We start from the raw sequence: 27,312 nt of genomic DNA, 5'->3' as shown, positions 1-27,312 counted from the left end.
ATACTAACAGCAAACATCAATCGATAATACTGTGAGAGGGTAGTACACACAATCATTCATGCCCCTTATATATAAGTATATATAAGTGCCATACAACCAAATCAACCACAACATACTTTATGTTACTTGACGTTCAATACACAAAAGAGGAGTTTTGATTTTAAATTCTAATGATATTATTTTTAATTACAAGCTACAAAAGTGAACTTATTAGTAAAAATACTCTTCAGCATTTTAAAGATTTATCAGTTTTCAAAAAAATATACGTAATATTATTTTTAGAAGTTTAAATACTGTTTGTTGTGGCTTAGATTGTTGTATTCAACTACAAAGTTTTTACTTCTTTTTTAATATAAATTTTTATGAGTGTTTTAAGTAAAGAAAAATTCTAATTTTTTGGTAATTTTTCTTATGCAAAATCTATAAATAATTAAGAAAATGTGAAAATTTGTGTGCAGATTTGAATTAACAGAAAAAGAATTTACAAAGCCATTTACCCGGCAACCAAATTTTAAAAAATTCAAAAGTAAATGATGTTAAAAAAGAAAGGCAAAGAATTAAAACTTGATATTCAATAACAAAGAAAGAAACTAGATTGTTCAAATAGATAGAAATAAAATATTTACTACACACTTCATGTTTCTGTATTTATTTGTGGAAAAATAAAGGAAATTAGAATTCTTGATTAATAAACAATATATAAATCTCAGCAGTCTGAGTATACAGTTAATGAAAGGAATTTTCTGGGGAAAAAAATCAAATATGTAGCTTGTGACTTGTAAGATTTTTTTTTTGTTTCCTTCAATGCATCTTTTGATAGAAAATTCCTTTCAAGCAACTTTTGATTTGTTTATTGGACAATCTAGCCAAACCCAGTGACTAAGGAGACATGCAAATACACAGCAAGCAGCCATTTTTACCTTGCTGCATGGGATATCCCATCATGCCTCCCTGTCCAGGAAACTGCTGCTGGGTTCCAGGTGGAACCATTCCATAAGGCTGCATTCTACAAAATAAAGAAAGAAATCACTATGGTTCTCAAACTCCTCCATACTGAATTCGACAAGTCAGAAAACTTCATTCATATGTCATGAAGAAGTCTTAAATCTGCAATTACAAGTAAAAGGGTTCTGATAAACACATAATTTGCTTCTGTTTTTGATACTATACATTAAAGTGAGACCAGTCATCCAAACCATTTTATTATGTGTACTTACCCCTGCATCTGATATCCTCCATTTCCGTAGCCATAGCCCTGAGGCATGTACTGCTGCTGAGGCATGTAGGAGGGGTAAGCTGGTTGGTAGCCGTAGCCCATGTTGTAATACTGTCCCCCATACTGGGAGGGGCCCTGGGACCCAGATTGAGACTGACAAAGATAAATATGTATCAAATGTCAACATCATGTATACTGTAAATCAATCTTTACTAATGAAACTTTTTTTTTGCTTAATTAGATACAATTTCTTGGTGACCAAAATAATTTTTGTCTACATTTATATTATGAAATATTATATACAACAGTAACCAAATTTCATGAAGTTTTAAAATACTAAATAATATCTTGTGAAACTATGATGCCTTCAACATTTGGTAATCTAAAGTAATATGTGCATGATTTACATTACCTTACATATATATGACAATGTTGGATATTTTGTAACAGTCAGACTAGTCCTTGTGTGTGTGTGTGGCTGTGTGTGTGTGTGTGTGTGGGGGGGGGGGGGGGGGAAGACCTACCATTTGAGAGGGGGACCCTGCCCCTCCTCCTGACTGATTAGGGTCATTGGATTCCTTTCCCCACGAACACTTGACCATATTTTCTCCAATTACTGTTCCATTTACTCCACAAATAGCCTTTGTAGCCGACTCTTTATTTGAAAATCTAAAAAAGAGAATCAAAGAAAATTTTGTGTTAGAAAGCAGACATACATGTAGAATATGTGTTTAAAAGGGTTGGTTGCTTTTCTATTTAAGTTATTGCATTTTTGTTGGAATATTGCATTAAAAAGGAGGGCAACACAAAGTGGAGCCCCCCTCAAAATAGAGCACTTCGATCCTGATATAAATTAGTTCTTGTGTAACTACCGCTGCGCAGGCACTAACCCACATATACACACTAACAAGCACACTACTATATCTCCTCCTAATCCACAGGGAGGGGATAAAAAATGTTCTGCACAACTATTCAATCATAACTTCATAAAATATTTACAAAAATATTGAGCTGCAGTTGTACCAGAGTGACTCCTAAGTGCATCATTTCTTTGTTCTTAAGACATACATGTATCATTAAGTACCTGTGAACCTTTCATGTCAAACATTGCAGTGTCAATTCCAACAGATACTCTGTAATCTTGCATCTTCACTTAAGCAAAAGTAATTGATATTATTACCCATAAGAAATAGACAGTCACATTTTAGAGCCCTATTCTACACAAACTCAGCAAAAATTTAATAACAGGGAAAATATTTGAAAATCTGATGAAGATCTCTTTCAGCCAGAAATACCTACACTCTCATTAAAAATTCTTCAGTCTTTTCAATAGGATTTCCTATGAAGGTCTCTGTCTAGGATGATGGAAGGAATTAATTAGGGAAGATCAATTGTTGCTTAGAGGTACCTTTGTAATGGGCTAGAACTTTCAAACAATCTATCCCCAGATTAAACTAATTAAAATATTCGACACCTTTGTACTAAAATCCATCAACGGAAATATTCCATCAGCATTGATTTGGCTGCTCAGAATGAATTGATTTTTGTTTATTTATTGTTGGGAAGTGTTTGAAGAACAAAACAATGAAAATAGATTGAAAAAAAAAAACATCAGTGCCATTTAAATGAATCAACTTAGTACCATCATTTTCCTACAGTGTTTAACACAGCCTTTTGTAAAATGTTTGTCCTAAATGAAAATTTAATCCCTTTCTCTAAAAATATTCTGGGGGACAAATACAATTTGGCAGGCAATCAACCTTCAGTCTCCAATGTACCACTGACACAAATACTTCAGTGAAAAGACACAGCTCTAGATTGCCCCAATTAAACACAATGTTGTAAGTGATGTTCTAACACATGTCCCTAGACATATACAATCCATCCCTCCTGCCACAAGACCTGTTAGAATTCTTACCTGATAAATGCATATCCCTTTTCCTTGAACACTCGGATTTCTTGGATCGTGCCGTAGGTGTTGAATGCACTCTTTATTGCTTCTTCTGTAATAAAACACATGGAAAAACCTTAATGAACATGAACACCCATATACTGAAAACAGTACTGTGGCCAGTAACAGAAATATACAGTCAAATACAATTATAGAAAACACACTTAGAATGAATTCACACATACAGATAGGCAATTTTTATTCCCTGTAGTTTTAAATCATATTATGAACTTATGGGATATAACAAATTTGGCTTAAAACAAATCAGAATGGCACTTCTCTCTAAGAGCATTTTACTGTACAAATTCTGACCTCGGTAAAAAATTATTTAAGATATGTTAAAATTTAAAAGCTTTGATATAAATTTCAAACAATGCTATATTGCTCACAAAATATTGAACTGAAATAAATTTCAAAACTATCAATCTTAAAACAAATTGAAGATAACTATCATTAAAAGGAAATATTCATTTAACTTATTTTTCAACAAATATGCAGAATAACTTCATTTTCCTACACACAATGGACAAATATTAGAAGTATATTATAAGAATCTATCAACCAATGAGAGAGCCTGAGAGTGAGGATTTTCCTGTAACTGACCTGTGACCCCGGGTCCTATACCTCCACAGTAAACAGTACAGTTGGTAGAACTAGATAAACTGTAGACTTCTTCATACGACAGCTGCTTTATTTGGGCTAAAAATAAACCAAAATCACAGTGAAGTCCATGTATTATGTACCTGTAAATATACTAGTATATAATTCAATTATGTACCTGTAAATATTCTAGTATATCGTTCAAGATTTAGGGAGTGACTTAGCTTTATATTTCAATTACAGGTTGGCAGCTAAGGTTAGTATTTTGTGAACATAATTCAGATGTTTATTACACTAAGGTAGTAATTAATGAAAGCTCTTAAGAAATTTCTGCATCAGATGATAATATCTAGGCCGATGTATTATTAAGTTACATGTGTACAGAGATGTGCACTTGGAGCTTACATTCTTTAGGTACAGGGGCGGGAGGTTTTCGGGTGGCCCAGTTGGTTCTGATTGGTCTACTTCCTAGCCACTGTCCATTCATATTACTGATCGCTGTCTCAGCATCCTAAATAAAAAACACGGAGGATCAAATCACTGACAAAGTACACACACCGAATGCAGAGGCAGATCTTCCTGTGCCCACGTAGCCTTAGATTGATTAACTAATCACTACTCATTTCACTTCTATTAGACAATTTAAGGTTTTTGTCAGGATATTGTCTCTGCAGGACTATTGTAACATAGCTTGTGATATTGATCTTAAAATTCCTATAGAAGACAAAGCATCTGTACAGTGCTGGTGTTTCTATCATTTTTATTATCAGTGGCAATACAAAGCATTTCAGTTAGATGAAACATTTATTTTTATGAATTTTATTTCATTCTGTTATTCTGCCACAGAGTTCAATTAAGTACATATTGTTTAAAATCTTCAGTATCTTATACACTGAAGACAATGAAAACACACTGACATTTTCTAATAATTAAATTCTGGTTTAACACACAATTTGATTGGCTGAAAAAGTTAGTTTAGATTGTATAACCTGTGATGCAAAAATTACGATATCACTTGTGTCAAAAACTTATATATCTCCTTTTAATGTTTAAATGTTGTTCATTTTAATGCCAATTTTGAAGACAAAAAGTTTCATTTTAATCAACTAACAATAGCTAACTAAAATTGAAGTTATACCCAAGCAATATTTATATATCATGGGTTGGACCAGTTAATACTTTTTCTTATAACAACAAGTAGAAACTGGCCCAACCCAGGTTATGTTTAAATTGTGTAACTTTGAAATTCTCTCCTTAAATACCTTGAAAATCACCAGTGAAATTTTGGGGAGAACTTACCACTTTGTTGACATACGACACAAAACCATAGCCCTTGGATTTCAATGTCTGAGGATCTCGGATGATTTTACAGTCTCTGTAAATATCAATTACAACATCATTCTAACATTACATAAAATGTATTTTAAAATCAAGAATAAGCTACAGCAAGCTCAATATTTCCATTGTAAAGTGTGAAAGAATCTCAGAAATTGTATTTAAAATGGATTGCAAATAAACCAGCCATACCAACATACAAAAATCTAATTATACAATGTTAAAACTGTAAATTCAGGAATCCTAAATCAAAGTGCATGTGGTTATATTTTATCATATATATATGGACAAAAATGTAAAGGCTCAATATACAGAATTCAAAATATCTCCAAATTGTTAATTTCTAAATGTACAAAAATATCCAATTACTTATAAATGTGTTGGCTGATGTAATTTTTATGTAAAACAGTTGGCAAATAACTACAGGATTGACAGTTTATGCAAAAATAATTTGGTTTCTTTGGAAATTCCCTACAATATTGACCATAGTAATTAATTTACAGCTATACACTGCTGGTGCTCATGTCATTTTCCTATATATTGGAGATCTATGGTTGTTTTTATTGACAACAACAAGTGATAAATCTTCCCTTGATTTCATCCTGTCCCCTGTATCATGTGCCCAAAAAAAAAAAAAAAAAACTGGACGTAACAAAAAAAAAATAGAAATTAATTTCCGTTATTCTGGCAATTTTATTTTTCTCAATCTTTCCAAACTCCCACAGGCCCCCTTACAGAATTATTCTATAAATAGGTTATCTGGGGAATTAACCAGGATCCCTGTCATATATTTCAATGTGTAAGCTGATTTTAGTCTAATCCTCATAAGCCCTGTTTGCCTGCGTGCTGAGTGTCTATCAGAATTTCAATATTTTCCCAACATTTCATCATAAAATCCAAAATTTTCTTTTGAAAAGTCTAAATGAAGTGTAATAAGATTTTCTTTAAGTGTAATAAATCTGCCTGATTCATGAATAACGCAGATCCTGAGTCTTGTTTACACTGCAGTAAACTTAAGCAAAATGAAATAAAAGCAACCAAAAGTCATAGATGTAAAGTAAAATAAAATATCTCGTTAGAAAAATGAAAAGCTTTGCTATTGATAAAATGCACAGAACTCTATTCATCTAGTAAATGTCAAGAAAAAAAAATATTTACTACAGACTGCAAACTGATCAAAAACTGAAAACAGATAAATAAGTAATACAAAAAAAATTATTTCTTATACTTGTATATCAAGCTCTGTGTTGAAAATGGTAAAAACTGTATTTATGAAATAAAAAAGAGAAAGTAATTGCTGGTTTGTATATTTCCTGTACAGAGGGGACAAAACACTACATCATGTATATCAATAAGTGCAGTAATCAACGAATCAACAAGAATTATAAAAATAACATGCAATTCACTAGAACTTTTATTAGATAAACCATGCAAAAGTGTAAAAAAAAAATTATGAAAAATAAAACAGAAAAACTTATGAATTTCAAAAAATGTTGTGTATTGTGTAGGACTGTTACATTTATAATTGCTGTGTCTTAGATTGCACAACTTAAATATGATCATGCTGTTTAAAACTAAGTATCTGAGCAACTTTCTAAAAAAAAAATGTCAATTGGAAAAAAAAATGAAAGGTGAAAATCACATCAAAATCATGTTATTTTTTATAGAAGAAAAGAAAAGATAAACAACACAAAAACCAGACTCAAAATCTGCTTAATGCCACATCAAGTTAATGTAAAATATTCCCTCCAAAACACATTCAAAATAGTCTACGGCTAGCAAAAGAGCAATCGGTGTTTGTGAACGTCACAAAGTCTACATCAAAATGGGTATATTGGTTAAACAATTATAAAATATACTGAAGGAAAATAAACAACAAAGTGTATAAAAATTGTAGAAATTTATATCAATAAAAGGATTTATAATAAAAAAAAAAAGCCATACATCTGGAAGTTCCTTGGCCGTGGTTCGCTACCTAAATATTAATTAAACAGTTCATCAAAATTATCATTTGTCAACAAGTACTGACTTGAAGCTAATGCCGAATGCATTGCAGTTGTTTGTTGTTGTTTAATGTTACTATTGATCATTTTAGGAAGATGAGAGGATAATGTTCAATGAATAATGAGGATTTGCTCTCTTATTTCATACTTCAGAGATCACCAGACAAGCTGAGATGTTCAAAAGGTGCAGACACATTTTTATTTTTGAGGAGGGGGATGTTTGCATATAAGAAAGGCCCTCTTCTTTTTAGAATGGTCAAAAGGCTGTTTAATTACAGGTACTTGAATATTTATCCATAATAGAACATTTCACTAGAGAATGAATTCTTGGAAGTCTGACATATATATTATAATTCAATACCAATGTTAACTTCATTTCACAGATATTTTCTGGTAACACTAAGATAAATAAGATACTTCTTGTAAAAATCATGCACAAGGCTTCATGCCTTACATAGTTCGACTGATAAAGATTTTTATTCCAACGCTGTAGATAATTTAAAACAGAGGAAAAATCTTGGAAACAATTTCTGCATAAATCTCATTTAATAAGGCCTCTTTTTCAATGCCATGACCACTGATTCCAGAACATAAAGCAGTACATTCCCAGGGAGGTAATTTGACTTAAATGTCTGGTTTGGTCACCAGAGAAGTAGAAAGTTCCAACAGTAACCAATGGAATCAGAGAGATGCTTTTATGTCTGTGGTCTTAATTTGAAGAAGTCTGATCTATTTTAACTACCCCTTGTCTGAGCACAGATTTTCTCAACAAAAAAAAAGAGAAACCAAAAACAATGCGAGTTTCCTTTGCTAAAAACTATTTCTATTAACAGACAACAGACATGATGTTTATAGATTTATTCTTTTTCTTCTTCCTCTTTCTTTGGTCAAAGGTTAGATATAGAGAATTTGACATATGTACATCTCTAACTTGTAGTACAATCATATACTGTATACAGGGTTATTTTCACCCTTTCACAACTGATAACAATACTGCCCTATTTTAAATTCGCCAAGTCACGGTTTTGTTTACAAAATCATACTATTTTCTTTGAATTCGCTCTGTCTTAAATTCATATTGTATCTAAGGTGAAGGTTGCAAAAATAAAACGGAGGCAAAAATATCCCTGTTATACAGTAGATCTTAAAATGGTCTATTTTCCTTTCTAAATTCTTTTGTATTTTTTTTTCCTAATAAATTTTACACAGCAGTTAAATACAGGTAAACTTCGTTATCTCGACATCGACGGGACCATCGGAAAATGTCGAGATATCAGAGGTGTCGAGATATCAGAGTTGAGACTTGACGTCCAAGATTTCACTGCATAGCAAAAGACTTCAATATACATGTAGACTGTAGCTCAACATATTTCAGAATTCCCTCCATTTTTATTAAAAATCTAAGAAGTTATTTTAAAAATTCTTGTTTATAATTTAACGTGTTCTTTATCGAAATCTTTCTAAATCACAAAGTTTCAGCACAAAGTTACAGCATTCGCGTGTAACTTTCCTTTTCATCAGAACAGGATACGAAATGCGCTCTATAAACTTCGAACCATATATACTCGACATCCGATATACGGAAAAAAAATTAAATACGGATTATTTTTTTTCTTATTTCTTTCAGGAAGAATATACCTTAAAATTCATTTTTTTAAAGAGATTTGTGTATCTAAACTAACGTAGTGTTGTTACAGATGAATGAATTACGGCTGATTCGGTCAATCGTGTCGTTAACTGGATTCTTTCCTGTTGAATACATTTTAACTACAAAATATCATTAAAACATCTTTTAATTCCTTAGTTTGAATTATTCAGTGTGTTTGTTATTCATTTTAATTTAGTTACCTTTTTCAAATTTAAAAGTTATGTTAGGTTTCGATAAAAATAACCGTCTGTACATTTACGCAGAATCGTGTAGATTTAGCAGTGATATTACCCAAGCTGAACATTAAGCAATAAACTTCTCAAAGACGCCGAGGGGCTTGGGATTCACCTACAAACACAGTCTATAGAATTAATTAAGCAGCGTGCAGTCAAAACATGGGTGTGAAAGGTGTGAAATTTTGACGACGTCGAGATACCCGGAGTCGTCCGTGCGTGACGAGCGATCCTATCTGACAAACAGTAAGGTTCAGTAGAGCAGAAAATTGCCAATGTCGACATATACCCATGCTCTTGGGACTGTGAATATACGTCAAGATAACCCAGGTTGTCGACATTACCGAGGTCGACATATCAGAGTTTTTGCAAATCATTTATATAGTAAATACTGCCGGGACCACAAATGGACGTCAACATATCCCAGGTTGTCGACATATCCGATGTCGAGATACCGAAGTTTACCTGTATTCATATATCAGAGATATAGATGACTTACAGTTTTTAATGCATTCAGTATTAAGTAAGTACAATTTAAAGCCATATGACTACCAGTACATGGACAGTGAAACACGCTTATAGTGAAGTGCCAGGGAAAACTAATTTCATATCTTTATAAATGTAATTTGTTATACATATTTATTTACATTCATAATACATTTTGAATCTACAAGAAATGAAAATCACTTCACTGTAAGGATGAATTCATTATAAGCATGTTTGCTCCATCCATGATTTACTGTATAATTTGTAATAATGTCCCCCCTTTGCCAACTTGTTGTTCTCAACAAAACACTTGACCTGCTAGTTTAAAATTTATCTTTTAAATTTAAAGTAAATGAATGACTTTAAGAGGCATAATACAGTATTTTGTCACAAGCAAAATGAGAATTTAACTGAAAATATCTTTAAGCACTCTCCACCTTAACTGGAGAATAAAACTAGATTTACTGTATAAATAATACAAAGATCATAACATAGCAAAGTATATACATATTTTTATTTTTCATAATTCTTAAGATGGGGAGTACCTATAATAATCAAGGATTTGATGTAGTGAATTTGCTTTGGTAGGTCCACTAACTCCATGCTTTGATTGGGTCAGTGAAACTTAGCTTTGTCTGTGTGTCTGACCAATGTATGCTGTGTACATTCACAGAGGTGTATACTCACGAGATTTCACCAAATACTCGGAAAGCTTCCTTTAGCTGTGAAGTTTCTATATCTGGACTCAAATCTCCGACAAATATGTGAAAATGTTCTGGAAAAAAAAATATCAAAGATTTTATGAACATCATCATTTTAATGTTAAAATCTCCTACTCCCAAGGCATTCATCAACTTCTAATTACAGCTTTAATGAATACAAAACTCTACATTAAAGACGCATCAAAATGCTTCAGCATTTAGAACTGTCATAAAATGTAGGAAAATTAATGTGAAATTTTCAGTGAAGACAATGATTTAGATTCTGAAATGTGTGTGCCCGCTTTGTTACGAGGACATGTCAAATCATTACAAAGGAAATCCTTCAAATGGCTTTCTTCTTGTAGAGAATGAAAAGAAATGGAACTGCTAATATCCATGAACATTTTAATACTTAATCTTTTTTCCCTAACCTTTAATTTCTCTTCTCTTAAAACATCTAATAATTTTGAAGAAAATAATTATGCCAATAAAAAGCTCCAGCTAAGCAGAGATTTCTTTCAGTATTTTTCCATTTGGTAAGAGATATATCTCACATAATCACAGCTAAAATTTAAATGGCTAACAATTTTAGTTTTCTTGACTTCCAATTGACTAATGATCTGTAAAGTTGAAGGTTTCTAGCTTAAATGGCTTCTTTTCTTATTTGGTCAATTATGGAGTTACACAAGATCAAAAATTCCCTTTATCCTGCGTGACTGAAGCTATCGCCTCTTCTCAGGCAATGATCTCGCTAAATAAATAATTACTGCTAAATGGTCAAAAGTCATTTTGTTAGCTGAGCAATACAGATCGATTCATCTCTTGAAATTTAAAAATAATCATAGAAGGAATATGTTTTAATTTTTTATTAATGGGACACACCTGCTCAAGCTTGATTACTTGAATGCACTTAATTCACAAATTTGGTAAAAAAAATTCTAAATTCTAAATTATTATTTAATTCTCCTCATTATTTTTCATGGAATATTTTTTTGTACTGTGTACTATTATGTAAAAATTTATTGTAGGGGAAAAGGAAAAAAAGAGCAAAAAATCAACTGACTTTCTCCAATAGTGGAGATTATCTAGTTTTTTCTGCTATTTGACAATCATTTAAATGTTTCCTCTATACTGTTGTTGTGCAATTCTATTTAATAACTCTCTGTAATACATGGATTTTGTATAAAAAGTAACTTTGTACCTACTGAATTAACCAGCTTTTTTTTTATTATCTCTAGAAGGAGGAGTTGGGATGTGTTTGACATTAACTGTTAACTAACTTGCCAGTTAACTGGTTCTACACATATACAGAGTACATTAACTGTTAACTAACTTGCCAGTTAACTGGTTCTACATATATTTCAAGTGCATTAACTGTTAACCAACTCACCAATTAACTGGTTCTATATATAAACTGAGTGCATTAACAGTTAACTAACTTATCAGTTAACTGGTTCTAAATATATTTCAAGTGCATTAACTGTTAGCTAACTTGCCAGTTAACTAGTTCTACATATATGCAGAGTGCAATTATTTAACTGTTAACTAAAATGCCTGTTACATAACACATAATTTAGAGCTTTACTGTTAATTAACATACTAGTTATCTGGTTCTAATATAAACTGAGAGCATTACTGTTAATTAACTTACTAGTTAACTGGTTCTATATATTCATTGGTTGGCACTCATTCTATTTCAAACATATTGGTCACATTGATATATCTTTACAAGTATTATGATTTTTCAAGATGTCCATATTTGGATTAAAAGCAGTGTGTTGTTCCATACTTACTACTGGTATCTTGTTTGGGAGTGTTACTAGGGGAAGTGGCCCAATTCACCTTCATTTCCTGAAACAGGAAAAAAAACTTAATTGTCCTTTCCCAAGTAACCCATGAAATCTCATGAAAGATAACATTTAATGACCCATAAATAGAGAGAGAATCATTTATAAATAATATGTATCAAATATCACTATCCTGTTAAAATCATCAATAATGAAATTATAACGTTAGCAGGAATGTAATACAATGCTCTCTGGTATCTGGTTGTATAAATTAATGGGACCCAGAATGGAGAGAATTTCTCTTCTACAGAAAATCAGGTATCATGTTCGGAACTAACTGTCACTACTCATGATGAAATGAAAATTAAGACAAAACCAAAAAAAAAAGAAAAAAGAAAGCATTCAAATAAAGACTTGACAAAGGACTGGGTGAAATCTAATTTGGGATCAGGACTAGTGGTGATCAGTCTATGTTAATTGTCCAGCCTATAGAGCTCTGTTAAAAGGTTGGATAAATGTCAGTGGAGTTCCTGAGCAGAGAATCAAATACTGGTGATGTCATTACATATTTATATCTCTGTATAGAATTACACGCAGTGTAATTCAATCAACCTCCCAAATTGCCAAAACAAAATGGATATTTTACATAGCCAATGCCTAAACTCATTTATGCCATTGCATGCCCTATCTATTATTCATAGTCTGATATAAAAGGCCTATCTCATGTATAGATCTCCATCAGGTGAAAATGATTGGTTCCAATAAAACACAATATGTTCAGGGTTGAAGCAACCAATGGGAGAGCTCTATATTTAAATGTTTTCACCACTAATTTACACCCAATCAAATATTGATTTCTGATATATCATAAATCCCCCCCCCCCCCCCCCCCCCCACTAACTAATTTTGTTTAACAAAGATCTTGAAGACTTGATATTTCTTATTCAGAATCTTTTTTACTTGAAATTGGAAAAAAAAATTAGGCTTGACCCAATAACTGCTAGAACAGTTAGTGCAAAAGCACAATTGGGATTTATTTGTTTGAATTTGTACTGTACATTTCTGTCAAGCTCACAATTTTTTGCATGGCTTCTAAAGAAAAATCTCCAATGAAACTTTGACTATAACTAATGCAAAGAGATAAGTCACACAGTGTTAGAAATGTGGGTACATTTATAACCTCAGAGGTCTCCAATTTTAATTAAAAACCTTACTCTCCAAGCTCTAATTTTAAAACTACAGAATGTTTTCAACAATTTTACAAAACACTTCTTTCTTAAAATAACAGACATCACACTATACTTAACATTTTTTTTATTCAATAAGTATGCTGCAGATATTGCATAATTATAAATGTACATGATGATACTTCTACATTTCCTATCCCATCATTCAGCAATATTGCATAAAAACCTAATTCTCCTGGGTGTCTTTCTGTTCACTCTTCCTTACAAAATCAATGGCAACATTTCCCCCTGTATATGATCAGGATACAGCAAATGCCAAAACTTGACACAAAGCATGCTCCAGCTACCAGCTCTTAAACCATCACATCTGCTACAGAGAATTTCAGTCATTTTTTCACAACTTATTGATTTCCATCAATAATTCATCTTTTTTAAGCTTCTAGCTTTTTCATTTTAATTTTCACTCATCTCCATTTTGTTGACAGGTTGTTTTTAATAACTTGTGATTTCTTAGTACAAAAGAGACCATCTTATGGTGTTTTTTTTCCTTTTAATTCAGTTTCCTTACGAACTGCGTATTTTTATTAAACCACAAGAAAGGACATATTCTTTGAAGTCATTCAAAAGAGTAAAAAAAGCAATTTTCTTTCAATACACAGTAAATTGAATTTTTTCTCTCAGAGTGTGCTTGTATCTTTCAATTCCTGGAACTGTTCATATTGTCTCAACTTGAAAGACTCCTTAAAACAGATATCCACATAGTCATTAAGATTTCAAAATACACTTGAAAATATTTCAATTCATTTACCTTAAATTTGAAAATGGGAGACAGTATTTCACTTGTAGAGAAATACCAAAAAAAAAAAGAAAAAAAAAGAAAGAAATAACCAGATACTAAATAAGTTAAAATTTTCAGCTGGGCAGTCACCCCCACCTTTTTGGAAGAACGAGTAATAATGTCACCTGTAGTATACAACCCTTCTCTATAATCCTTACAAATCCTGCTAATGAAGCTGCCCCTATAACACTATAAGTTACTGTACACACTTTGTATGCAACAGCTTTCTGACTGAAACAGGTGGTCCAACACGTCAAACGCAAACACAACCACAAAAAAGCAACAAGCCACGTATAAGTGGTAGGTAAGGTACTAAGAAAATATCTGTATATATCTGAATTCCATCAGTCAAGTGAACCAAAAGACAAATTCAGCTAGCTAGTGACATTATTAATTTTTTTTTTATCCTTACAAGATCTTGAGCCTAGTACATTAATCCCACTATCTTTCAACATCAGAGTGACTGGTGCATTACCATAAAGACAAGTATCTAGCAGAAACATTTTGTCACATTTTACATTGTGTTCTTTATATGTTGCTAAAGATCCTTCATTATACAACACCAGAACACAGAAATATAATTAAAAATTAATAAATCAAGTCAGAATTACAGTCTGTCATTACTAATCTTGATCTTATATGAAAGCCATTTTAAAACAACAAAGACTCCCATCAGTTGGTTTATATGGCTACCACTAATCCTTGTCTTTTCCTGTCGCGTAATAACACTGGCGATGCAAAGATGTCATTGGCATTGAAAACCAGCTTCATTACAGAGATACTCTACCACCAATAGCTTTTCCGGCACAGACATTTGAAATCTCTCTCCGGAAACTTAGCTGCAGTTTACCTGAAAAGTCACTAGATATTTGATCAATCTTTAAAGTATCGTTGATTTTCTATGTTCCACCACTGAAGAACATGAAGATTTTAAGTTTGCCACTAAAACCTATTAATCGAGTTTCAGGAATATTCTTGAACACTAATTTGACTAGACTTTTTTAGAGCTATTGTAGACATTTACCTAGTAATATGATTTCCATGTGTCCCACTTACAAAATGAACTCACAATATAATGTTATAGTCATCACCTTTAGAGTTGTATGCTATTTTTTCTTTGTTTCCATACCAACAAACATTTTGGAAAAACTGAATATTTGTGTACTTTAAATCTATGTTAAAGTGTATTAATAACCATGATTTCAAATATGAAATGTTTTAGGTTGCCATAAAGGAGAATTCAATAGATTCTTATATTGCATTGGCCTATTGCAACTGAATGTCCCAAATGTACTCAAGTTTCAGAGCAAAAAGAAAAGAGGATTCTTCATATTTTTTTCCCTTTTAATAGCGAATAGTTTATGACAATATTCAAATATAAATGAAAGACACTAAGAAAATTTCCCCCTGACAAATTCAAATGAAAGACGATATAGTAAAAATTTCCTTCTTCTGGGCCCCGAGAGTTTGATTTTTTGGAGGGAGTCTACATTTTTTTGAGAGTGTGAAGGTTTCCGTTCAGCATTATCTGTTGGAAGTCATTTCCTGTGTCTAGCATTAAAGACGTACCACAGGAAACTGAAACATGTCTACCGTAAGACGTCATCAGGCAAGACCAAATCCATTCATTGTCGTCAGCATTTGAACACAATTGCACTTCCACAAGAACTCTTAGAGGAAGGACAAATATTCTGAAGAAATACTCCTGTATCTCTCTTTGATTGCTTTTTCTCTTAGATATGACATTTCATCATCTTTCTCACTCTAAAATACCCTCCAATTGATGAAATGCAATTGTAGGGCTTCTACAGTGAAGCAGGAAATATTAATCTTTATACACATGGAAATTCAACAGAGTGTTTATAATGAGACAGAAAACTGTCAATTTCACAGGTAATTGTACCCCTACATAAGACACCCTGTTTACCTGTGCTATTGGTCTGAGATCGATAAGATGGTTCTCAGTAACGATCACTTAAAGTATTCACATTATAATCCCGTCAATAACCCCATCAACTGTACAGCTACTAGGAAACTGTCCATTTTCACGACTGCCAAAACCCACATAATACTGGTGTATAAATTACACTTAACAACAGATAACAACTTCATCCTGAGCAATCCATATCATTACTGCAATACTTCACTTAAGGATTTATCAGACAATAAAATGACGTTTTATTTTCCTAATGGTGTCTAAAACAATGTTTCAAATAAATACTTGTTTATAAATTCCAATATTTATAGTAATAATCATCATTTGGTTGAAGTTTTTGTCTGCAATAAATTACCTTTCCAATAATGCACCTTCAGAGTTTATAATTCCTCCCAATAAATAGAACTATAAAAATTATAAAAGGCAAGAAATAGTTAGTAAGCTAGAGAAATGATACAGGGGAAGGTACTTGTTGGAATGTCCTACCTGAAGAAGCAAGAACTGGTTGATTTTCTGGGCTCTCTCCCAGAAATAAGGGTCCGCAAGCATCATGTTGGAAACTCTAAACAACAAAGGGTCCCTAGTCCGTCTGTCGTTTTCAAAACAAATGAGAGTCGTACGTACAGGGTAGCTTCCTGTTACTGTTTAGGAAATGGTAAGGAAATGATCTACATCCACTCCAAAAACAAATTATAATTAACTAAACAAAGAACTACTTAAAAATCCCCATCAGTCAACAGAATATACAGCCATGTTCTTCAAGTCAAAATGTTGAATTAATTAAAAACTTAAGTTATCAAGATCATCTTCCTGCTTATAAAATTTCCCTATGTATTAACAAAACTTGCATTATGCGGTAATCTTAAAAAATCTGATACAGAAAAATTGATAAAAAACTGTCAACTTGTTCTCAACACTTTTGATTCAGGCACTGTAAAAATCAAGGAAGTTTTAAAACCCCCTTTTCTTCCTATAATTTCTCAGAATGCTTGCGTGTAAAATTTATAATATTTAGGCATGCACTGAAGACAAATAATAAAACGAAATGAAAACTTCAGATCTGCACTAATTTTCACCTCAAAACCACCAAATGTAACCATTTTGATAAGAATAAGAGAGAATTATCAAATATATAGTTCTATATATAGAAACAAAATAAAAGAACAACATTAGACTATCAGGTTTAATCTTACTCACTGTTGCACAGTAGAAGTAATATCAGCCAAATTATGTCTTATCAAGACCCCCAAATCAGTCTCAACTACACCACAGAGATTCAGAGCAGACCAATAGCTGATCATACCATTACTTTTACGATGAGGGGGGCAGGTAAAATTCAATTTACCCTGTATAGTAGTGGGAAAAGCATTGTCCCCCTGGGACTGGCTATACTGTGGAGCTACAACTGTAACCATTGATTATACGGGGTGCCTCAGGTAACCTTAATTGAGCCCCATATATAATATCTGTACTACTGTAACATCAAAAACAGAAGATGGTCGTTTAACTTTGTGTTTTTTACTGTCAGGCCCTAAAAAATAATCAATTATACATATGAAGTGTCAAAGTTTGGTATGTGTGATAGATCACTTGTTTATGATTGGTCCATCTGATATGCGTGCCAAGCCATTACACCACATCTATATACCAGTCGTCCACATGTTTATTACCAGTTTGTTGTTAACAGTGAAACTCTAAAGCATTTCTGATGAAATGGAGTAACTTCATATATAGATGCATTTAACTTCAATATAAATATATTTATTTGAGTTATAATTTAGCTTGCAGTTTCGTAATGTAAAAGTTATTTGTCCAGATATATAAGTCCCTCTTCACGACTATCAAGTCATATACTTAGTTACTGGGACAATTCTCAAGGCAAAACTATAAGACTGTAGAATATTTCATGCTTATATGGTGTATCATGTTTTAAAGGTGATTTCCAGTTAACTGCAAATAACTCTGAGTTTACTAATCATTTATTAACCAGTGAGTTAATTACCATATTGCAACATATAGAGTGTTACCTATGTGTATGTCATGGGTGCATGAATGTGTGCATCATTGAAGGTTGTTTATAAAATTTTGCCATCAAAACTTAAGCCCATAGAAAGTTAAAATGAAAATTATTTATGACAGATAAAACTCCAAACAAAAGAAGGCTGATTGATGAACTTTACTAAAGCCCTGGTTCAGGTTAGCTAAAATCAAACTAGTGTCAGATCTCTGTGTTAGAGATATGCTTCCTGTACTATAGATTACATACACTTTGCGAAAGTTTTTAGATGTGTTTGAAAGATTAATTTCCACCACATCTGTTGCAAGGTGGCAACCATGCATGAGTTTTTCCACAAAAACGGTGTACCTGGATCACTGAGGTAAAGATTTTGTAACAGGTGGGATACACAACGAACAACAACTATAACATTATACCAGCTTAAAAAACCAAGGTCTAGGGGAATAATACAGAATATTTCTCTTTCACCAAGCTCAACAATAGAATGCAAAGCTCAGCATCTTAAATCAGCAAATCAACATTGATGAAGAATGTCTATAACTTTAACAAAAAAAAGCCATCCCCAGCCCCCTAGAGAATCCTTTGATCATAAATAATAATTAATATTCCATCCTGATATGACATAACCTGCCAACAAAATCCTTGTTTGATAAAGAATAATGGCTAAAGGATGAGGATAAATCTAGCTGTTTAATATCATGCCTCATACAACATAAAATACAGAGGATTCCCAAATGGCTATTGCTAACAGTATCCTGTGTATATGTGGCTCTACTTTCTCCAACCATGCTGCAGACTTTGATAAAGACAAACAATTCCTGAACACCATGTACACAAGAACAAATAGTCCTTTGTTACCCTGTACCAGTCTGAATAAAGGTGTACCGTACAAAATGAAGTCAAGATTTTGCTGTTGATTTCCTCAACTTAGGGAAATTAGAAATTACATTTAAAAAATTCTCTTATGATTTTCATGAACTGTAGGTCAAATGATTGGTTTCTCCCATTTCTAAAATATTATATAATCATTACAATACAACTCCCAGTATGCTTATATTCCTTCTTATTTCATTGTAATTGGCCATAAATTATCCTTTTTTCTTCAAATTTTTAACCCTGTTTAAAAACTGCTATCTAAATCAACCCTTGATCCAAACTCTTTATTCAACAGTGTTTCACCTCACACATCACTGTGTTAAGGTACACATACAGACAAACATACCCCCCTGATTGCATTTGTCTAACCTGCTAATACGTTAATGGTCTGATTTCCTCCTTTTCATTAATTTTTGGGATCTTTCAGCCTTATGGACTTGCCAGTGTACATGTGGTCATAACAAGCTTTTCTAAATGGTTATAACAGTTGCTTACTTGTGCTTAATAACTTACTATGGCCCTGGTCCTGGTGTATGGGTTGATAATGCCATGTGTAGGTTTCATTACCCAGAGTTACCCAGGCCCTTACAAGAGCTGTGGGACCATTAGTTAATTTGCTGCCATTGCAGATTGGGGTAACATCAGTGAAGATCTGTGTAGGCCATACTTTAATGGTGGGGATGTGCCACCCTGAGAATTCTGTTTTATTACAAAATTAATGATTTATATTACCTTGGGAAATTTACAGTGAAATGTTGATAAAGGTTTTTCCTTTGTCCTAGTTAATATAGGAGTAATACAGCAGCCACCAAAGCAATGAAATTTATATGTTACCACACAAACATGCAATATCCCGACACATTACTGCTCAACCTGATGATAAAATAATACGAATAGGATCAGCCATGTTTTATTTACAGCCATTTTCATTCAACTCTTTATGCTTTTTTCTGTACGGAGTCCTTGGAGACAGTTAAAATGATATTCCATGGCAAAGCATGCAACACCTTGACAGACCAAAAACAGCAAACTGTAGAACCAGTGCAATAATTTATAGGTTCAAAACTTTGGAAGAATAAAGCTAGTTATCATAAAAAATAAAATCATCATTTCCATGAAGGTAATGAAATTGACAAATAAGGTGATCCAGCCTATATAAATCTTTTTAAACACAAATCTGATATAAATCTCACAAACTTAACATACGAGTCTTTTTAAGCAACTCTGATATTACACTAAAAATCTGAAATCAACTGAACAAACCTGAGCTGTCCAGTAGGGTACATCTGATATAAACCTCAAAACCTTATATCAATTAGACTACCTAGTCTTATAAAGCAACTTCAATGTAAATCTCAAACCCAAAGTCAACTGGACAACCCAATGTTATAGAACAACACCAACCTCAAAACCTGATATCAACTGGACCACCCAGTCTCAATGTAAATCTCAAACCCAGTCAACTGGACAACCCAATGTTATAGAACAACACCAACCTCAAAACCTGATATCAACTGGAACAAACCCAGTCTCAATGTAAATCTCAAACCCAGTCAACTGGACAACCCAATGTTATAGAACAACACCAACCTCAAAACCTGATATCAACTGGACCACCCAGTCTCAATGTAAATCTCAAACCCAAAGTCAACTGGACAACCCAATGTTATAGAACAACACCAACCTCAAAACCTGATAACAACTGGAACAAACCCAGTCTTATACAGCAACTCTGATATAAACCTCAAATCAACTGGACAAAGCTATCTTATTGAGAAACTCCAGTCATATAACCCTCAAAACCTGATATCAACTGGACACCCCAAAGTTATATTACTCCAGTATAAATCCCACAACTCTCTGCCAGTAAATCCATAGCAATAGAAATAAATTTTCAGTCAGAATTGAGAAGCCCTGGGAAAACTCATTAAGATGTCTCTCAGCTTGTTGTTCAGTAATGTCTGATTACTCGGTGACTTTTTATTTTCTGTCACCTTCGGCTAGAGAGGAAACTCCAAACAAATGATCTTGTATCAGAACCAAGCTACACTGCCAAACACACACAGCCCTAAGTCTGATAATTATAGAACTTCAAATAAGGATAATTCTTACAAATCATAACAAAATATTGGCAAATAAGAAAGTATTAGTAATTTTTTACAACAATTTGGAGTTTAATGGTATATATCTGATGAATGCAGTAGTTTTAATCATTTAGTTGGTCATAAGCTCTTCAAAGGTTATTTATAATTTCTGCCATGCCATTAGGTGTCCAAATTAAGATAAGTAAGAATATTTCTGTAAGTTTATTTTATGCATCTTTCTAGAAATTATTTTGTTCTTAAAGGAGAAAAAAAATCTAATTAAAGCATGCTAAAATGAAAAATTGATGAAATAAAGAATCTTAAATCAGGCGGACGTATCTTATTTCTCAATCTAATATAAGCAATTCCCCGCAGAACGATGTAATTTTGTCATTGGATTAAGGATTAACTTTTCCACATTGCCTCGGCTTTCTCAGCCTCATTCTCAGTAATCGCTTACTTCAAAATCTAATTTCTTTTTTATTATGTCTACCAGAAGACTTTCGTTTTTGCCGTAACAGCCATTTGGATAAAGAAAATTCTCAGTGTGAGATGGGCTTCTGAAATCTGTAAAAAGCCCGGCAAAAGTGTCATGGAGCACAATCAAATTCACTTAAAATGCTTTCATAATCCCTACTGAATGGAATGATTTTGTCTGAATCTTGCATTGAAACTGAGAATAAAAATATTCCTAGATATAATTGGTGTTCTGTGCCATAATAATTTTTAGATTTTACCAACAAAACAGGCATGGATGAACACATATACATAACAAATGAAAGGGCCTTGCAAGAGACATTTAAATTCTCTGGTGGGGTACCCCAAGATGAACTTTCCTATTTTAGAATTCATTTTCTTTTCAAATGTAAAAAAAAAAGAGAAAAGCCAAACAGGCAGTATCATGAATGTTAGGTAACAGGAGGAGTAGTTCTCAAGCACTCTAAGATTATCCCTGTGTATATATACCCAGCACAGCTGTGACAATGTAGCTTTTGCAACCAGAGACAAACCCATGCAATTCTCTACCACGGCACTCAGAATATACAGAATATGTCACGTCTCCCCTACACAGGATGTATCAGAACGTCTTTGTCTAGACTCACACTTCAATAGTAACCGAGTTCTGTAATGCCCCATGGTCATGCTTGGAATATGAATTCCCCAAATAGCCAAATGAACTGTACAATACAGGCATTAATCCTAATTATTTCCACACTGATCTATTGCTTCAAGTGGAATAATTCTATGGGAACACAATTATAACATTATGATGAAGGCTGCATTGTTGGGATAAACCAGGCTTCATAGGAATTCCAGTAATAACTGAAAATTGTCTGTTTTCAAGGAGAAAAGGGATGTACGTACATGGAAATCTATTTCTGTTTCCCTTTTGAAGATTAAAAAATATGCGTTAACTTTCATTTAAAAAAGTCAATTTTCATTTATCTTTAAACTGTGCATAAACCATAGACTTGTAACACTAAGTAAATTAAATATCATACAAATGCCTTTAATGCACTTCCCGAGATTGCCGTTTTAACCTGCAGAAACTCCTTAACAAGTGAAGCAGATCTAATAGGTAAAACATCTGACAAATACATCAATTTATCTGTTATTTCATCTTTTCAATCAAGTTTCACTAAAGGCAAAAAGATGGAGAGTTCTCTGGGTTGTGGGCCTCCAAAACATAACCTAGTCCTGCCACTTTTGGGTAAATATGCATAAGGGTCATTAGTGAAAGGAGAGCATATAAACACATATCATATGGTGGCATCTTGTTACCATGGTGATATAAAGTGACATAAAGATTGGGGGAAAGATGCAGGATGTCTATCTTTTCATCTTTTTCCCATCACTGATGATGAAAAAGATAGATTAAAAGATCAATCCTATGTGAGACTGCAAGATCTCACCACAAACAAGCCACCACTTTTAATGATAATGACTTTAACCATGCTGCTTTCATTTGTGATGATCATTTTAAGTCCAAAAAGGTCCTCATATAAACTATATCTACCCAAGTTCTTGTTTGGACGTCTCAGGTAATTAGTACAACTTCCATTACATCCCTGATTCTCTTTGTGCTCAATTAACATGGAGTCTAAGGCAGGCAGCATCTTTAGAAATGATTTGAAATTATGCTATGTAACTCTCAATTTACCAACTTTAATAAGCTTAAGGGTTAATACCTCTAGATCAATAAACAGAATAATAATGCTGGTTCAAATTATACTATTATCCAAAAGACGATTTTAATACCGTAGTTATTCAATTATCATAGCACGAATATCACACCAAAATTACATCAATTCTCTAAAGATTCCTTAAAACCAAATAATTCGGTAGAAATTCTCAAAAGTCATTATAAACCATTCTTCATCAAATTATTCACAGAGGACAAATAATTATTTTTCTTTAATATGTCAAATTACGGTAGAATTAGACACTAGGACAGCAAGGCAAAAACAAGTCTACACACATTATCCTCTCCCATAGGGTTATAAAGGGTGTTACCAAACAAAGACGGAGAAAGTAATTCAACCTTTGTGTTCTTTAGCTCTAATTATTACCTCTATATATGGGAATAATTTCCTTGCTGAATGCAAGCAAATAAATGCCAATGGTTAGTGGAACTTTAATTGTCGAGTCAAGATCCTTCACTTTAACCAATTTTGTTTAAGTTTTATCCCACAAATTTAAATTGATTTCGCCCTTCCTATATTAGGGTCATCCTTCACCTATTCAAAAAAATAAATTTTAGTCACGCAGGTTTTTGTACAGTTTGAAAGGGATCTAATAGAAAGAACCTTGGAACAAGCGAAATCCTGAGACTGATTTTTCTCTCAACACAAGGACCCCGGGCAGAACAAAAGCCCACGATCTCCAAAGCTTATATATTTCATAACTGAACAAATATCATACATAGTAATTATCTATCTCCAACTTTATTCTTTCCTAATCTACACAAGAATCAAACATTGACAACCAACACCACTTAGAGGTGTTCGTTGAAGGGTCTAGCAATCGGCACCAAGCTGATGATCTTACACAGAATTTTCAGCCTTTGCTTTCAACTCCCTGCCTTCCATATGTTCATCATCGCGCTATGACAGCAATCTTCATAATTGATCATATTTGGGCAGGAAATTTACTTTCCATTCTATTTTCAAATGATTAATTCCTTGGATGAAGTTTATTTGATCACAAATTTCCCTATCCATCAAAGATTTATGGACAATTGATTTTTTTGGTGCAACACACAGTTACGACAGGATTTAAAACAGCTCTGCTTTATTAAATGTATGAGTACTGATAATATTTAGAGAGCATATAGCATTTTCAGCCTGACTGTTTGTGTACAATATTGAATTTTGCTAAGCTTTGTTGTAATTTGTTCGTCAATGACAGTGTAACAAAATTTAGAATTACGAACACATACACTTCTATATTTTTCCCGAGGCTATGCCAATAAGAGATTATTAATAAAAGAAAAACAGTAATACCGATGTAGTCAGATATATAGGCACTTCCTAAACCTTGCATCATAATGTATCCTAAGGCAAAACACAATTATCTCCCATAGTTAAACCTCACATTCAAGAAATATTTGTTCAATTGATTTTCTTATATATTTGTTGATCTTGATGCTGTTTTAACAAAATGGTGATAAAATTTAAATATTTATTTGTCCCTTCCACCTTTGCTGATAGTCCAAATACTGGAGTAGAAAAAAAATGAAACATCTACTTATTTCTCAGTCAAGATAAGACAAAAATGGACTGCTATTATTTTTATATAAGGTAGAGCCTTCAGGACAGGTTAAATGATTAAAAGCAATTTAAAAGCCTTTTTTTTTAATGATTAATAAGCTAGGTGAACATCTGTATTGATTGTGTCACCACCGCTCAATGTTGAAATTCTGCCTGATTAAAATCAAATACTGCCAAGATCAATATGTTCAGGTACTTCTCAAATAAATTTGTGCGAAAACACATTAAAACTTTGTCATGCTTCATCTCTATTCGTTGTATCAGAAAAATCTTAATTCATTTCGATGAAATAGAAAAACTTAAAAGAAAAGTGGTTAGCATTTTATTATTTATTGATGTGAAATAAAATGTTCAATTTTTCAGAATTTGAAAGCAGAAATAAAATTTTGTTACATTGCTCAATCTAATTTAGCTTAGCATCAATTAGTATGAAACATAGTTTCTCTTTCCGATGAAGATGCCTCATTAAATCTTCATCAAAAAATCTGCTCGCGACAGGAAAAGTCACAAACGGCCCAGGAAATAAAAATTTACAAGCTACAAGTCCATACACACATCTAAATTATGTTCCATAAAAACATTTTAACATTTAGTCAACCATTAAAAACCAACACAGAAATAAAGATATCGGTGGTCTTGACTCCTTAAAAACTTTTCAAACAAATTTAATCCAGATAGTAATAAAAAAAATTTCTCTCCTAAAATTTAAATGCCAGATTCCACTTCATGTAAGAAATCAAACAAAGGTAAAAGAAATTAAGAGACATAAAAATTTAGACATACCAGTTCAGGTTTTGTGCTGATGGGAACATACTGTACATAGTAGTAGGGGTAAGGATGCATCCTGACAGAGTTTCCGAGGAAGCGGCGAGTGGTGACCACCGGTTTCAGACGAGGAACGGTGGCTGCGGTAGGGGCTGTAAGGGAGTTGGCTGAGGCAGCTTGAAGTTGAAGAGCTGCTAAAGCGTTGAATTGATCCAGATTATTAACAGAGCAGCCTGCCCCTATCAGTTCTGCTGAAGTGACTGGAGACGTAGTGGCAATCATATACAAGCCTACAATTAGAGCGCTACACTGTAGCACCTTTCCCGGGTCAATACAGTCCTTCTGGTGTACTGGTAAATATTGCTTTTTGTCTCTCACATCAGTGTATCAGTATCTGCTTCACTGAGCCACATTCGTATCACCACTTGGCAATTGTTGCAGCAAAATTCGCACTGTGACAGCTTTCCTCAGTGAGAATCAGTATAATTCAATCATTCTCTGTTCCCCTAGTCAATGCTGTCTTTTTTTCACTTTTAACACGTTTTGATTCAATTGTTACTCAAGTTTCCACACTTTGAAGAAAAACCATAAGTGAAGTCCTGAACACAAGTGTCAAAGCATAGATTGAGATGCAGCAGTTTTGGCCACTAAAAAAGAAAATTACTTCGCACAAATTCAGGCCAATTATCTCCTAACAGACAAAATGTGAAAATGACAGACACACTTTGCCATCCAAACACACACACAACAGCTAGCAAAAATCTACTTATACACCGCTGACGTCCCCAAAAACCGGAGAGACGGGTAAGCGTGGCTCCTATAGTTCAGGGTATAGGAAGTCAAATCAGTGTACAAGGTGAACAGTGATGTCGTTCCTCTTCAGATCATCAATCAATGAATCATACCATCTATGTTAAAACACGATCCTTTAATCCATGCAGTTCATTCAAGCGTGACCTGCATTTTACACTTTTTCCTATACCCCTACAAGATATCTATCAGGTGTAACGACAATTATCAAAATTTTCTGTCATTTTCTTTTCATCTCCAATTGAAAAGGCAGCCTGGGACATTCAATTCTAGAGACTGTTTAAATTCAATAGTGGTCTATTTAGATTTAAATTGGTTCAGTATTTTTCTCTCCTGTTGGTGTATAAATTATTTTTAGACCCAGACTGGGAAATATCAACTAGTGTTATGATACTGGCATGCATAACCCTCGCCAGCCCTCTCTTGGGGGGGACACATCAAGAATCAATGGCCTTCCAGTCCTTGTAATCAATAATGACAATGTGGTTTTACAGGTTTTTATTTTCAAACTTTTCTTTTTTAATTATTTGCAGCATTGTGGTGTTTTGTGGCTGCTGTCCTCTGGGTTAAGCAATATTTTTGACAGTCTTTGACACTTTTTGTGTGAGATGGGAGTATCAGGGTACAGATATTGCCCAGTCATTAGATCTAATTAGGAAGAGCCTGGATGTATTATGAACTTGATCCAAGTGTCACCTGGGACTATAACATCAACAGATCAATATAAACTGCTGCAGTAACCAACTCCTGTTTTTTTTCTATAGTTTTAATATACATCAAGCCATTGTTCATCTTTCCTCTATCAGGCTTTGCCTATATTGATCAAATCTTTCAACAATTCTCTCCTATAAATGCCTTTTAGTCTTAATTCACAGAGAGTGAATCTCTAATTAGTTTGCTTTCGTCTCCACACTGTATCTCCTGGATCAGAAGGTTCTACAAAGTTTCCATACATCTTGAGGGATTTAAAATAATGGCAGAACAGGGAAGGGGGCTCCAGGACCAAGGGATTAAGGGCAGATTACTGGGAAACCAGAAAAGAACTTTGATATCTGGCTATTAACAAAAC

The 27,312-nt window shown here is 33.2% G+C and overlaps 1 protein-coding gene across 5 annotated transcripts in view; it reads right to left on the bottom strand.

The window, feature by feature from the left end:
- The window catches only part of LOC133193963 (nucleolysin TIAR-like), a 66,800-nt gene that overhangs the window by 5,933 nt on the left and 33,555 nt on the right, over nt 1-27,312 (bottom strand). For 3 of the 5 annotated variants that reach the window (XR_009722027.1, XR_009722029.1, XM_061329883.1), the window contains 9 exons: nt 11,967-12,024; nt 10,160-10,247; nt 5,067-5,142; nt 4,173-4,278; nt 3,771-3,866; nt 3,135-3,219; nt 1,741-1,885; nt 1,218-1,369; nt 921-1,006 (listed from right to left, as the gene is read on the bottom strand). Coding sequence is in view for 1 of the 5 variants with exons in the window: in XM_061329883.1 (XP_061185867.1) it covers nt 921-1,006; nt 1,218-1,369; nt 1,741-1,885; nt 3,135-3,219; nt 3,771-3,866; nt 4,173-4,278; nt 5,067-5,142; nt 10,160-10,247; nt 11,967-12,024 (892 nt within the window). In the remaining 4 variants the exon portion in view is untranslated. Of the gene's footprint in view, nt 1-920; nt 1,007-1,217; nt 1,370-1,740; nt 1,886-3,134; nt 3,220-3,770; nt 3,867-4,172; nt 4,279-5,066; nt 5,143-10,159; nt 10,248-11,966; nt 12,025-16,407; nt 16,519-25,451; nt 26,161-27,312 lie in introns of those variants that run through there. The other 2 variants (XR_009722028.1, XR_009722030.1) reach the window with 2 other exon arrangements.

Source organism: Saccostrea echinata, unplaced genomic scaffold (assembly GCF_033153115.1).
Source record: "Saccostrea echinata isolate AGI-Se365-2 ecotype Australia unplaced genomic scaffold, CSIRO_AGI_Sech_v1 ptg000001l, whole genome shotgun sequence".
NCBI classification, from domain to species: Eukaryota; Metazoa; Mollusca; class Bivalvia; order Ostreida; family Ostreidae; genus Saccostrea; species Saccostrea echinata.
The sequence above is the reverse complement of the archived record's forward strand: the minus strand, read 5'-3'. Positions and strand labels throughout refer to the sequence as shown.